This window comes from Paralichthys olivaceus, chromosome 3 (assembly GCF_024713975.1).
Source record: "Paralichthys olivaceus isolate ysfri-2021 chromosome 3, ASM2471397v2, whole genome shotgun sequence".
NCBI classification, from domain to species: Eukaryota; Metazoa; Chordata; class Actinopteri; order Pleuronectiformes; family Paralichthyidae; genus Paralichthys; species Paralichthys olivaceus.
Window position 1 is genome coordinate 7,497,084 of NC_091095.1, and position 15,667 is coordinate 7,512,750.

Below are 15,667 nucleotides of genomic sequence, written 5' to 3' on the forward strand. Positions count from 1 at the left end.
TAATCATTACGCAGGAATATATGAAAATTAACTCAAAATGTGTCTGTTGCAATTGGCTGTGGAGCGAGTGGGAGCATCGTTCATGACTAGTCTGCGTTTGATGAGCAGAACCATGTCGTTATGTGCCGTGCAATAGGTGGTCAGGGTGCCCTTTCATGTTATCGCCTCCTGTTAGTGTGCGAGGCTTTTCTTATCCAGCCTTTTGTCTCCGTGTTTTTGCCACAGGGATCAAAGCATTTCTTGATGTTACATGAAACCAGAGCAGAATGTTAATGCAACATGTTTTGATTAGTAATCTCTGTGTGTGTGTGTGTGTGTGTGTGTGTGTGTGTGTGTGTGTGTGTGTGTGTGTGTGTGTGTGTGTGTGTGTGTGTGTGTGTGTGTGTGTGTGTGTGTGTGTGTGCTTTTTTTTTCCACCTAGGCCAAGAGTCATGCCAAGAGGGGCATCCGGGACATTAAGGGCAGACTTAAAGCAAGGGTGAGCCACATGGACCTTTACGCCTCCTCAACACACATGCACACACTTACACCAGCATACATACACATGAGCACACATGTGTTCGGCTGCACGCTGACAGACACACACATCCTCATAGAAGCAAACGTGAAGGCTGCTTTACATGTAGTGTGTGATTCTGACGCTACGGCTTTTAATGACTGTTGAAGCCTGCTTAGCGCTTTGTTCAGGCTGTACATTTTTAACCAGCGCCCCTCTGGCTATGGCCTGTCATGTCATCCAAGCCCCAGCCCCTCTTCCTCTTTTATTGTCTGCATATTTCATCAGTTAGCCTGTGATTTCCTCAAAGCTAATGTAATGAGGTGTATGTTTCCATAAGCCTGATGGATTTGATAAGGCAATAGCAGTTTGATCTGTCAGTGGGAAACTGAGGAGAGAGGGCACTGATGATGAACAAGAGGAGCACGTGCTGTTCTGCACTGTGCATGTTCACACAAACACACACACACACACACACACACACACACAACTAGAGCAGAGGCAAAAAGAGGCTGAACTCTATTTGATTTTGAAGTCAAATGAGAAAAACAAATACATTTTCTTTGAATCTAAATTAATCAGCATTTATTGTTTGTTACTTACTGTCGACACAAACATATTGAGATTAATCTGCTGAGAGGTCGTTACCTTGATTATTTGTAAGTATAAGGTTGGTGAATTATTAAATATATTATTTTCACAAACTGCTTTAGTCCTCCCAGTACTCTCCCTCTTCACTGCTTTGTCTGTGGTTATTAGACACAAGCCCAATGCTTCCTACTGAACATGTGAATCTTTAAGTACAAATCTATACTTTGATTTTTTTTAAAAGCTTCATTTATGTGCTTGAGCAATTTGACTCTGTAATTGAAGCCAAACATCATACAAAGAGAAAGTAATGGTATTTTTTGAGGACTGCTTCAGGTGCAGATTTGACGAGCTGTTTTCTCACTAACAGAACGATGTATGTGGGGTTGAGTTAAATTACAGTGCACATGTTTATCACAGTGAAGGAATATGTCATATGTTTTAATGGGTTTAAAATAACACTTGAGGTCCATGACACTGAGGAACAAGCTGTTTCAGGCTTTAGAGATATATACTTTTTACAATTCATGTATTTTTTCAGTCCATTTGAAATGTATTAACTTCTATGAGGGAGAGTTGTCTTGTGATCAGGTTAATTCACACAGAAATACAGAATATAACACAAACTAACTGATGCTTTAGTTCAAATTATTTATAATACAAACCATCTAAGATTTAAATTCTTCATCTTTCTCTCAGGAAGAGGAAGAAGAGGGGATGCCAGTCTGTGCAGGGTCCCCCACCAGCACCAAGAGCCTGTCTCCAAGGAGACTGCAGAAGATGAGACGGGTATGAGACACACACACACACACACACACACACACACACACACACACACACACACACACACACACACACACACACACACACAGTCAGTATACATCAGTAAAAGAGTTAACTACATTTACACTGACTTATCCTGGATGCAGAACTTCTGTTCTTTTTCTGCCTCTTTTTCTTTCTCTCTTCATCCCATTTTCTGTCTTCATCCCTCTCCTCTTCCTCCCCTTCTCCCCTCCACCACTCTCCCCTTCTCTTGTAACAACTCTTGGAAGTGCAGCAGTTTGTCAGGGTGCCAAACGTAATGATAAGCATTTTCGTTTCTGTCAACACACTCATGTTGTACATTCAGTATTTTTCTCTGAACAGCACGGACAGTAGAAGCAACTCATCTGCTGGTCAGCATTTCCTCTGAAGAATGTGCTTGTGCACCATACGTGGAGAGCACTTTTTTTTTTCTTTGTTGTGTACTGAGCTGGCACACGATGAGCAAGTACGTGCATGCTCACAAAATACACATTCATCAATAAATTTATCAGGAGACTTAAGAACATTAGAAAATTATGAGACCCTGTAGTGCAGCGTAAATTAACATGCTCACTTACATTTCTTGGTGTTGGAAGTTTGGTTTTATGTAATTGAAATTGCACACTGTACAGTACAAAGCACATGCATATAGCCTCAGGCATGCTAGTTATATCTCCCTCTGCATATTGTATCTATACCTCTGTAATCCCAGCTGGAGCTTCTCTACCTCTTATTGCTAAATGAAGAAAAAGGCAAATGGACACTCAATTCTATCTAAAACAAAAAAAGCCTGCATGCACACACTGACATTTTGGTCACAGTCATGTAAGAGTGTGATTAGGAGAGGTTGTGCTGTCTCTAATTAGCATTGTGCTTCCTGTGTGTGTGTGTGTGTGTGTGTGTCATGAGGCTGGAAAGTCTTAGCGCAGAGGAAGGTGTGACGGCCGGGGAGAGGAGCGGCAATTAGGGCTTTTCTAAAGGCCTCGTCGGACCCCCCTCCCCCAGCTCATGCACACACAAAGATGGGCCAACACACACACACACACACACACACACAGATTAAAAGTTAACATGCAATTGATTTGCGCACAAACACACATGTGCTGTTTTCAGGATGCACACACCCCTGTCTCTGCCACTGAGGCCTGTTCATTGCCACAGTAACGGGTCCCCAGGGACAACTGGAGGAGGGACACATAGTACACAGGATTGCATGTCCCACAGCACTGGTTTTATGTGTTTGTCTTTATCATATATATATATATATATATATATATATATATATATATATATATAGTTTATCATCTTTTCTTCAGCCATACAAAACACTTGCATTGTCATTTCAACTGCTTATCGTTCCTAATCCAGATTGAGGTAGTCCAGTTTATTTCCCTCATTTAATACTCATTGAAACATTTTGCAAACGCTTCTGTTGTGTGTGTGTGTTCTGTAAAGTCTGACAATCCAAGAATCTCTTCTGTCAACTGAAACCAAGACTGAAAACGGAGAAGGCAAAGAAAGCCTTGATAATTTATGGCCTGTCAGTGTGCAGTAACCCCTGAAAGACTGAAACTCTTCAAAACTCTTGTTTTACAGAGTTTCAAAACAAATGAAGAAAGAAAGAAAGGTTGTTTCTTTTGTTTATGAAATACCACAGGAAAATTATTTGGAAAGAAGATAATGAAATAAAAACTCCTTTTAGGTTTGTGGTGTAGCTTTTTCAGATGTGACACTTTACGCTCACAATGTTTTTACTTTTCTGTGGCTGTTAATAGCACACCATATTTATATTTCAGTTACAGCCCAAAAAATGGTGGAGACAAACAAAACTACGGTTCTTATTCTATCTCATCTCTCTGTCTCTTACCTTTCTGGGTTTTTTTCTGAGATTGCTTCCTATGAAATCTTGATTCTGTTGTTCTGCACACAACTGTCTGGACCAGGTGTTCCCTGCACGTGAAATTGATCTCAGTGGGACTCACCTGGTTAAATAAAGGTTAAGTAACATGAAGAGAAAAAAAGAAACACACACACTTTTATTCTCATAGCTCTTCTTCTCCTCGGGCCCACATAACAGTCTTAATTTGACAAACTTCCTAAAATATGGAAAAACTGTCTCTTCACCCTTTTTTCCAGTAAAAAAAATGTAAGCATTATATAGACAGAGTTACATATTTGTACACATTCTGTCCTCAGCTACACCCCCCCCCCCCCCCTCCGTCATCTTTGCATCCTCATACCTTTGACCAAGTGACAAACAAATGCTCTTTCATCTACCAGATAAATTCAGAAACATGTTGTTATCAGAAGCTCCAAAAAATGTGAATCTGATTAAAGACATTCCAAACTCCCGTATGAAAGAAGAAAAAAAAAAACAGATACATTTTTATCATTCATCATTTTTAGCAAACACCTCGAAGTCTGTCCTTGAAATGAAATGAATGATCCGGGAGAAGCTCCTTTAATTAATCATAGCAAAAATAAATCAGAGTTAAGAAATTCATATTCCATTTGATCAGTCAACACATGTACCAAAGTGAAAGTGCTGCTGTCATATGCGTATATATTTCAGCTGTATCCAGCAATGTGGGTGATTTGTAGTGTTTGGTGAGTTAGATTAAGAATGTAGGAGTAATCCTTTCGTTTGACAAAAACAAGACTGAGTAGGTCCGCTGACTTGTTGTCTGGTACAACAAACAGCAGCCATTGTTCTGGCTCCTGTAGGCTTTTGAGTGTGTATGTGTGTGTTTGTGCCTCATCTGTTTTTGAGATCCTGTATGTATTATTTTGTATATTTGGTGTGTGCATGTGTGTTGTTTTGTGTTATTGTGCTGTAAGCACCTGCAAACAGAAAGCGTGTCCGCACCTCAGCCCTTTTGTACACGAGCATGTATTTCAGTGTGTGTGCCCCATGTACACAAACACGTATGCATTTAGCAGTTTGCCTCAGGTTGGAGGCAACAGAGTGACAGCTGTTAAGAGAGCAGAGGGGAGTAGAGGTTGGGACAGTGTTATGGACAATGACAGCCAGCAGGCTTGAGACCGGGGCTCAGCCCCAGGCTCTGGACTCTTCACCTGTTGAGGCAGGAGAGGTGCCAGCCTGGAAAACACCCCACAGCACCATGTGGAGGGCAAACAGGGAGGGAACACAGATGTAGAACAGAGGTACAAAGTCACATGGAGACTTCAGTGGGTAATGCATGGGTGAGAGTGTGTGTGCTTCATCAGTGGGAGACAGCTCGTGTGTTCATGGCCGGTGGACACATATTTAAACTGTACACATTGATTGTGAAGTGTTTGTGTGGTGTTCAGGGAACAATACACATTTTTGTGTTGATAATTTCAGCAGGAAGAACAATGGTTTGTCTATGAGTTCACACATACTGTAGTTCTACTAACATTTATATTTGAATACAGTTACACTTCACTTGAAATATTGATCATGATGCAGCTCATAGACAATAAATGTCCATTATATTCAGCAAATGATTGAAATAAGGACAATATGCAAAATAAATACTTTGAGTAAATGGAATAGCTAATATCTATTTCACAGCATATTCATGGACTGTAGATTATAGAGCATATGGTGCGTTTGTTGTAATTCATAAAAATGCAGGTTTTGATGCTTTTCTAAAATGGAAAACATTTCAGATATGCTCATAATATCCATTGTAAGATTAATATTATGGATAAATATTTTAGATGGATAGTTGAGATGCATCACAGTGAACCTTTAGTGCTGTGTGTGTGTGTGTGTGTGTGTGTGTGTGTGTGTGTGTGTGTGTGTGTGTGTGTGTGTGTGTGTGTGTGTGTGTGTGTGTGTGTGTGTGTGTGTGTGTTTACATGGTTATTTGTATGCGTTTGTAGTCACAGCCTCACTCAGGTTCTCTCCACCTCATTGACCACAAGCAGCCGCGTCCTTGCTGAAACCAAAGTGCCATCTCCTGGCAGGGTCCAAGTACTGCGCCCGCTCTCTTAGAGACACCTGGTGATTTTTACTGGATGACTTTAGTCGAACAGAATGAGCATAATGCACATTCTCCTTCTTTTATGGCTGATGTTTTTTTTCAGTGAGAGGGAAGTGAGCTTTCAGCATCAGCCAGTTGGACAGAGAAAGAGCAGTGGATCTTGCCTCAAACGTTATTTTTTCCCCCCTTTTGAGTGAGCAGCTCTTAAACAGGCAGACACAGACTTGGCCATACTTCTGCAAAGGCTCTGCCTTTCCCCAAGGTTTGTTTGCATTTTACCGGCATCTCTTTACATACACTGCCAAGCTGTGAGATCAGTGCCCGCTCAGAAATACCATATGAAATGTATAATGTAAGACTGGCTATTAAAGTCCGCTAGCGTCTGGCCCTGTCACAGAGAGGCATAGTTGTTCCGCATAACCGGTCATGCGGGGAAGGAAGGGAATAGGAGGGGGAAAGTTTGTTTCTTCAAATGCAGAAACTAAGATGGATGATGATGACTATTTTCCCCTCATAACTACATTACTACATGTAATTTTTTTTATACCAAATTTAAAGACTTTTTAAAAGGCACCTTAGATATATTCATCCTGTAATTAAATGTTATAACATTAGATAAAGGATAAGTTAGATGTGTTTACAATTTTGCCATCTTGTACTCACAATCTACAACTAGAAAGACTTTATTCTACATTAAAGAAAGGATAGAATGTGTTTTTTTCTATTTTATGTCTGCGTATACAATTACAAAATAACATGCCATTACAAATAACACATAACTTTGCGATAGAGGTTATGATCTCAACTCTTTTCCTTTTATTTAAGAAACAAAAGGGGCTTTTTTTCCTCCTCTATAATATTGGATCGAGCCAGTTTTACTAAAATAACCTGACGATTTTTTTCATTATTTCTGTGACTTGTGTTCCTCTGCTGCGTCTCCCCCTGACTCTTCAGCTCTCTGCGTTCTGTTCGGTCTCAGTTGTGGCGGAGAGGAAGGAAGTGAGCGAGCCAGGCAGACAGAAACAATGACATCTGTCACTGACAGCAGAGTGACAGAGGGGGGAAGACGGGAAGTCAAGTCGCTTTTTCATTTTCACCTTTCAGCTTCCCATTAGCCGACAGTGAGAAGCTAATGAAGGAGCAGTATGATAATCTGTTGTTCTGCTTTTTCATGCTTCCCACTGTCCTGTCAGGTCTGTGGTTGTACGGGAGGGTGGCGGAGCTGTCACGGCTCTAACAGGGGAGTGAGATGATCTCACCGTGGATCTCTACATTTGACTACATTTTTTTTTTTTACAATGACATAAAATACATCTAATTTTAGATCTTAAAACGAACTGCTATTTTTGGTTGCAACACTTCTGAAGGAGAAGCAACATTATGTTCAAATAACTGACAAAAGCACACTTTGTATCTCACATTACCAGTAAAATGAATGCAACATGTTGGCCATTTAGGAAAAAGGATGTAAACCAACCCCTGTGCCAAATTTGGCGCTTCTATCGTAAAACGCTCAGTTGCTGTAAATAGTTTTAATCTTAACTGCTGCACTAAAGGGTCACAGTGAAGAGAGGGAATGACAAATTGATAAAGCCGTGAAGAGAGGTACCATCCATTTACTGCTCCCTATGGAACTTCCTCTCAGGTAGACGGCACCAAAGCTGTAACGGAGATCAGAGGGCCAGGCTTCATGACCTGCGTCTGGTTGTGTTTGGGTTCACCTTGCTTTAATAAACACCTAAAACGCAGAGAGAGGCCCTGCGTCCCCCAAACGAACAAATGTAGCACAAATGAACCAACTGAATAGCTGCATGGGCCAAAAACCTTCAGTGCATGCGTTTGTAGTTTTTGTCCGTTTCGCTGTCCGGAGCTCGCCGAGTGTCTCACAGGTGCATCTTCCCTCTGCCGGCCTGCGTTGGTTGGTTGGCTGGCATGTTGGCCTGGCCCCTGATTTACTGCCCTGACACAGGAATCCATTAAAGGCTGTTTAGGGATCCCAGGCCCGAGCCCCTCTGAAATCTCTTTCATTATAGCTCCAAGCTACCATGGAAGGAGAGAGGCTCGGCCAATCAGCGGTGCCACCACATGTGTTCGTGTTTAGCCCGATGGCTGAGAGGCTTAAGTGGCTACTGCACACATCTCCTCCGCTGACTTTTATGGAGAAAATGGCACTTTAACTCTTTGTGTTTTTTGTTGTAATGGGGTGCGTATGTGACTTGAGTGAGTGTGTGTGTGTGTGCATGAGTGTGCATGTGTGTGTGCCTGAGTGTGTGCGGGTCTCTTCACTGGCCGAACACGGGCCCTAAATGAGGCCAGGCCAGTCACACGTTACATTCCGCCTGTCTGGCTGGCACTGTGTCGGCTAATCAAGACCGGCTTGGTTCACGGTTCCAATGCTGACCCCCCCACCCCATCTCCACCATTCCCATCATTCTTTGGGGCTTTCAGGAATCTTTCTTCACCTCTCTACATTTGATTCCTTCCTTTCTTTAGCCCTTACTTTCCTCCTCCTCCTCCTCCTTTGTTTTGCCTTTTTTTCCAACGACGCTTCACCTTTGCTGCAACCGAAACCGCAACACAAACACACAAACCCGACCGTCCTCGCTTCTTAAACACACCTCCTCTGCACTTTTATGGTTGTAAAGAACCTTTCACTCCACGTTGGTCTTTGATAATGTGGCTAACGTGAGTTTACAGAGAAACGCAGAGAAGAAGAGAGAGGTGGAGCTAAGTAGGTGTTAAAAAACAGGGAAAACATTTCCGTGCATACGAATGCACACATTCAGAATGTTAGCTGCGCCCTGTGAGTGCCTTAAAAACACACAGAGACAGAAGCATCATTTCAAATATCACCAAAAACATGGACATAGGAGTGTGAGCAGCAATATATAAGGAAGTAAATTGGCAGAAAGCAAAGAGTGTATATTAGAAAGTGAAAGATTAACATAAGCGAACACACACACAAAGTGAGGGGGGAACATGTGCGTGGCAGTGGAAGGCATGTTAATAAGTGGCCTGGGGGCAGATTTGGTTTCCCATGGGGAGAGTCCTGCCCCGCTCTGTAAAGCTTCTGTCTCTTCTTTAACTCGCCCATTAAACATGGTACACAGGTGGCTTATTAAACTGTGTCAGACAACTACACTTACACACTGATCATTCAACACACCGAGGTGACAAACACAATCACAAACACTGGTGTCCTAATGTAAACGATTTTATGCAGTTTCCCTTATCTTAACTCGCGGTCCGTAAGTCGCTTGTAGTTCACATTTAATGCAGAGTTTGATAAAATACTGCAGGGGATATTAAAGATTTGTATCCCTAGACTCAAATTTGACAAATTTAGTCGCAGCCCTGAGGGTCCAGGCTCATTAAAACAAGCTCCTGTCTGTCCACCAAACACAGACCTGCATCTATCTTTTTTCTCTACTATCGAGTCCCAAGTCCTATTTTCCATGAAAAGCTGAACCTCAGCACAACGCCACATTCTGTCTAGACCCCATGTTTCACAGGAGCCTTGTATCTTTAAGCAGAGACTCCCTGTGGGTCCGTTTTGATTGTTTTATCATGTTATTCTTTTTGTCTTAACTACATCCACTTGCTCCGTTATTCTCATTAACAGCAGAACCTCAGAAAGTCTCCCATGAGCATGGACCCCAGAGATCTTGGCTACGGGCTCGATGATGATGAGCTGGACAGTGCGAGCAAGTAAGAACTCCCATTTTTATGACCGATTGCTTCACACTGTTTTGTCACTGAAGTCATTTTCAAGTTGTTTAAAGTTTGCATGTCATGTACGTCAACACAAGAGAACTTTTACTGGCTAACCGATTTAATTTTATTGAGCCTGTGTAAAAGTGTGTTTCCAAGCAGATTCATTCTCCCTTTACTCTTGATAACACTGCCCCCAAGTGGACACATTGAGTAGAAGTATAAAATGACAGAAATGTCAGAAATGTATGATGTTGTTCTCTAAAAACTACAGTGGCCTTATGAAGAATGACACGACACGTGTAATGATTAACTCCGCCTGTTACTGTGGGTTCTCTCCTCTAAACACAGGATCTCCTCAGAAGACAGCGGGGACGTTCCTTCCTACACAGAGGACAGCGATGACTCGTACTCGCTGGAGCTGGACATGGACCCTTCCCACTCGGGCCAGATGAACCTGCTGGAGGAAATCCTGGACTCTCTGAATACCACGGTGTTGGACCAAGGAAAACTCAGTGCCGCTAAGAGCCTGGACTTCTTCAGGTCCATGGATGAGTTAGACTACAAGACGCCGGTATGCAAGACAGGAGCTGTAGATAAGTTAGAGAGGAGCTAATGATCTGATGGTACAGATAATGAAATCTACATTGTCACTCATACTTAAAACAAAAGATTTGATATGTTGCTTCCAGATTTGTAGTGGATTATTTAACTAGACTTTACCCTTTAGAAACTAAGTGATAAACTGTACTTTAATTCTGAAGAAGTAAATTATACCATCTTATTATTACAATCAATGGCACAGATCCTTTATGAAACTACATTTAGCTTCACTTGAATCTGCACCAAATTGCACAAACTCATAATTATCAGTTCCCTAAACATGACCGATTCTTTTTTTCCGATCTCGTGAATTATTAAAGAAAGAAATCCTGGATCTGCACTAAAACTTTATGTTTTCCTTCCTGACCCATATCACATCCTTCATCAAGTTTTGGGTAATTCGCCCTGTAGTTTTTGTAGTAGTAGTAGTAATAGTATTTACTTCTAGTGACATGTATCAATCATGTGCATGGGCTAGTTTCAGCGGCTCACATTGAGGTACACAGTATTTTCAAAGCAGATATTTGGGGACATGTATAATGGTATTTCCTTGTTTCTTTGAAAGCAGACCAAGGCTCCCCCCTCCACTGAGTCTTACCCCGCAGATCAAAGTGTTTGTGACGAGGATCAGGGCGGCTGGAATATGGGCCAGGACGACAGCGCTGTCCACGGAAAACACCTCCCACCGTCCCCACGGAGACAGCCCAACAAGAGCAGCCTGAAGGTGTCAAAGAAACCTGCGGTCGCTCCTCCAGTACCCATCACCACTGTCACACCCCCAGCCCAAGCTGCTGACGTCTCCAGACCCCTGCCAAGTTCTGCTCAGTCCAAATCGGACCCAGCCCCTCACCCTTTACCTCCAGAACGTCATCCAGGACACCGCTTCTCCTACTCTCCCCTACTGCCCCACAAACCTACACCCACTCTGCCATCTCCCACACTCACTCACACTCACAGTTCCCCAGCAGTAGTTTCTCACCCAGACTACTCTCCTGCTCCAGCGGGCCGGCCCCGGACCATTTCAGACCCCCAAGCCTGCACCGAGCCTCCTCAGACCCCGAACCAGACTTTCTCCACTGGCATCCTGAGGAGGAAGGTGCTATCCAAGGAGATTGTGAGGCAATACCACGAAAAGGCCACTCACAGGCAGGGCAGTAAGGGCCACCACGAGGGCGAGGGGAGCCCATCGAAGCTCAGACAGTCACCTATGGCGGTCCCCTGGGAGAAAGAGGTGTCCAAAGAGGGGCTCCTGGGGCTGGGCCTGTGTCTGGGTCAGAGTCAAGGCTCTGGGGCGGCTGTGGTGCAGGAGCAAACCCTCCTCGAGGAGATTGAGTCCAGGTGTTGCCTCGACTCGGTCCTCCACACCAGCCTGCAGCTCTCCCAGGTTCACTGCAACAACAGTCGCCACCAGGTCCAGAGCAAAGCCACAGAGGAGTCCTGAGGGACGTCAAAGACTCAGAGTCCGTAAAACGCCATAGAAGTATATTCACTGTCATCGTTCTACAACAATTAGGTGCAGTCCTCGAGGACGTGATGAGTTCAAAACCCAGCGAGTGGGAAAGGTCACAGACAAACCTGATGTTACACAGACAGCCACGAAGCTGCTGCACTGCAGAATTCTCCATCGGTCGTCCATCTTTGTTTTCATATGGTTCAATTTGTACGTCATGTGAAAAGATCGGACAATGTAACAGACGTTAAATAAGAAAATCTTATCAGTTTATAAAGATTCTGAAAACAAGTGAAAGCAGCAGGACAGAAACACAAACTGAGACATGGGGGTGAGATTCTTTTGTGTTTCTGTAATGTTGTTATTTCAGTTTATGAGATTTTTCACAATTCTATAAATTCAACTCAGAACAAAAAAGACAAGATTTGTCTGTAATCGTCTACATTTCTGAACAGCACATTCTCATGTGTTGTATTTTTCTCTTTTTTTCATATTTCACAATGCAACACTCGACCCTTGAATTATATTTTGCACAGAATAATATAGCCAACAGTTAACGGAGAATAACGAGGGGGACGACAGCTCTTCATCATGTTCCAAACATTTCACATGGTCAGAATGAATTTGCACTTGTTTATCAATAAATAATACTCAGTTATTACTTCCTGGTACGAAAATAACTCAAAGTCAAACAGGATTTTCTAGAAACAAATGGAACTAATGATACACTGTGTAATTTAATATGTTTTTTATCACCATGCCTTAAGTGGACATGTGATTTGTTAATAATACTCTGGTGTCTTAATCTATAGATACCAATACAGGTACTTTGTAATCAGAATAATGACAGATCGTTAATGCAACAGGTAATAGTACTTAAACAGCACTGTATGTATCTGTATTAATAGAGTAGTTAATATATGATGTGCTTTAAGTTGCTGTTTTTAAATTGCATTCCAGATCATGACATGTGCACGTAGATAAAACCTCTCTCCTCTCCCTGCGCTCCTCAGGACACTTCTGCAAATACACTCAAAGTTTAAAGCCGATCATTTGAAAAAAGCCAGTATCCTTCCTCCGTGTCCTCTTTTCAACTGTGAAAAGACCTGAAACTAACGGTTTCCATTCTCGGCCTCAAAACAAGAAGTAGCTTCTGTAGGAAATAGAATGAGATAAATTTGTTTGTAGACTTTTAAATCCTGGAAATAATTTCTAGTTGAATTTGAGGTTTTTCACAGGATTTGTTGACTTTTCCGAAGAATCCAGAACCTCTTGTATAACTTTTTTAGCGTCTCACATGAGGAAATGCAATCTCTGTCCCTCTAGGTTCGAGTCTCACACTGTAATGCAACGCAGTGATTGACGATTGTACTGTAATAAAGCAATACAGTTCTCCTCAGAGAGTAGCTACATGGATGTAATGTGTACAGAGTCTAAACTATTTCTTTAACAGACTCTCCTGTGGAGAGAAAACGCCATGTCCGGAGAATGTGGGTTCCCATCATTCTCTTGAGTCACCACAAACCCAGAGAAGGAGAAAAAACGAAAGCCCTTTCATGTGCTTGTGTTGGGATTATTACATTTATGGTTCGTTGTTCTTATGATTTATGCCAGACGCCAGTCGGTGTGGCAGTTTAATAGCAGCTATTTCTCCACTTTTTGAGTGCTGCTCTGCGTTAACGATTCGCTCATAAAGTCTTTGGCGTGCTTCTAAAAGCCCAGGAATCAGTCCTAGTAATTCCGAAAAGGAAAAAAAAAACTGGACTCCAGAAAAATCTCTGTACGAGGCTCACTTATCGCAAACAAGCTTATTTACTATGCAAGTACTTAAAATGATGAAAATATAATATTTTTTTCCACATTATATTCTATGACTATGACTTGAAACCAACCAAAATTAATTTCTAGTGAGAATAAACCTCACGTGTCCCTAAATAAATCCACAGTGTGAGCTGAGGTGTGTCTAATGGTCCGAAAGACGGAGTGTGTTGTGCCTTAAACAGTCAGAGTACCATCCTATACAATCACAACAAGGTACAGTGTTATAGAAAGTTATATGCATTGTTTATCGACCACCTTAAATCACACTATGGAACTTCTTTGTATTTATATGACGAACACACAAAAACCCTGATTAGGTTTGTTGAGGAAACGACCTGGACTGAACTTGTTTGTGTAGCTGTTGTGTTCTTGACTTTCAGCTTCAGCTGCAGTTACTCAGTGTTTTTCTTTTTCTTTGCTGCCGTGGTCGCTGGGAAACTTCCTGCCTGTATTGAAGATCTTGGAATTTCTCTGGGTCATTTTTTTCCTCATTTGTAAACTTAGTACTTTAATTGATTGTGATATTAATACGTGTTTAGTTTGTACTCTTCTTCTTTTTCATCTCTTTTTTTTTTTTTTTGAAACCCTGACCACTCATTCTGAGCAAACTGTATTAAAAGAACAACATTTCTCAGAGGAGTTTCTTTAGTTGATTTCATATTGATGAAAAATTATTTTCAACTGAATAGATGTGTATTTTTTCTGGCCTGAGTATATTTTACATGAATAATATATAATCGGTGTTATATGTTGTAAAGACAAATATAAATGACACCTAATATTTGAATGTTTTAGATTTTATTTTTGGAGGAAAGAAGTTATAGAGAGAATATAAAAGAAAAGTCCCATGTAGCCGTTCAGGTTCAGAAGCTTCTGACACCTGACACTGATGCTTGTACGTGGTACAACGCTTCCTGTTGTATCTGCATGTGTGTACCTGTTTGTGTTGTGACGCTATGGTTTAGTTCATTCTTTTGTTCTTCATTATTATTTCAGCAGTTAGCTCTTCCATCAAGTCGATGGAAATGAACATTACATTTCTGCCTTGCAGTGGCTATCGTAGATTTTAACGTCATCATGCCTTGCATTTTATGTAGAGGAAAACATTTCTACTTTTTATTTGTTAGCAGTAAATTGAACTGTAGAGGTTTGTAGGTAGAAGTAATTGAGCAGTGAGCTGCTGCTGCTGCTGATATGAAAAGCTTTAGTTACTCTGGTCCTGTTTACACTCATGTTGTACAACAGGGAACATATGATTGTCAGGGAATTTGCATTTCATGTCTGCAAGCTTGAGACGATAAAAGATTCCCTATAGTCTAACAACAGAGAGAAGCTATCAGTTAATATATAGTTATTATAAGTGAAATTGAACATTTGAAGAGAACGATGTGACGGACTTTGTAGCATCTTCTATAAACTTACTACAGAGTAACAGGTTTAACTTCCACGAAACAAAACTTTCAAGAACAGATATTTTTATTATAGTAACTGTTACAGTGAGAAAGGTCTTTTTTCATTTCAGTCTCTTGTTTGTTTGTTTTTTATTATTTTATTATCTCTTCTTTATGCCATTTAATTCGATTCTCTGATTCTGTGCACAATTGCATGTTTTCATTGCAGAGAAAACAACCGTCTTAAACAACTGAGGTCAGTCTAATGTGCTATTGATGAGTAACATGGTACAACTGCACGTAATGTATGCACTGTGAACTGAAAATAAAATGACACTGTTTCCTTCTCATGCACCCTGAACTCTTTTCTTCACACTGAAGTGCTGCATCAACATCTAGAGAATCACATCATGTGGAGATGTGAAGTATTTTATTGACAAAATTGTCAAATGTGGTTTATTGTGTATTTACTTCCTCCGGGAAAGATGCCTGATCTGTCTCCGTTGTTATGTTTTCGTTTCGTCCGTCTGTCCCACGCTTGTGATCAGATATCACAATTAATATCTCGTGAGATCAACATTAATATCTCAAGTCTGCTTTCTTCACATTTTAAACCAGTTGTCATTTGGACTAAAAGATTAACTGATAAGTTTTCAGTGATCAAAAGTCAAATGACATAAAAAGAATCACATGATGTGAACAAAGAAAAATATTTCATTTTATATATTTTTTATCAGTAATGGTAATTTGATCACTTGAATATTTTCTGAAATGTATCTGATACAGGAAGTGAAGAGGGAACTCTGCTCTACTATCTTATCATCTTATC

General features: G+C 41.2%; 1 protein-coding gene across 7 annotated transcripts in view; it reads left to right on the top strand.

The window, feature by feature from the left end:
* The window catches only part of dennd1b (DENN/MADD domain containing 1B), a 100,805-nt gene extending 85,613 nt beyond the window's left edge, over nt 1–15,192 (top strand). For 2 of the 7 annotated variants that reach the window (XM_069521754.1, XM_069521757.1), the window contains 5 exons: nt 422–478; nt 1,784–1,873; nt 9,485–9,570; nt 9,925–10,147; nt 10,742–15,192. In XM_069521754.1, coding sequence (XP_069377855.1) covers nt 422–478; nt 1,784–1,873; nt 9,485–9,570; nt 9,925–10,147; nt 10,742–11,617 — 1,332 coding nt within the window. In that variant the 3' untranslated portion in view covers nt 11,618–15,192. The other 5 variants (XM_069521755.1, XM_069521758.1, XM_069521760.1 and 2 more) reach the window with 4 other exon arrangements.
* Nucleotides 15,193–15,667: the final 475 nt, after the last annotated feature.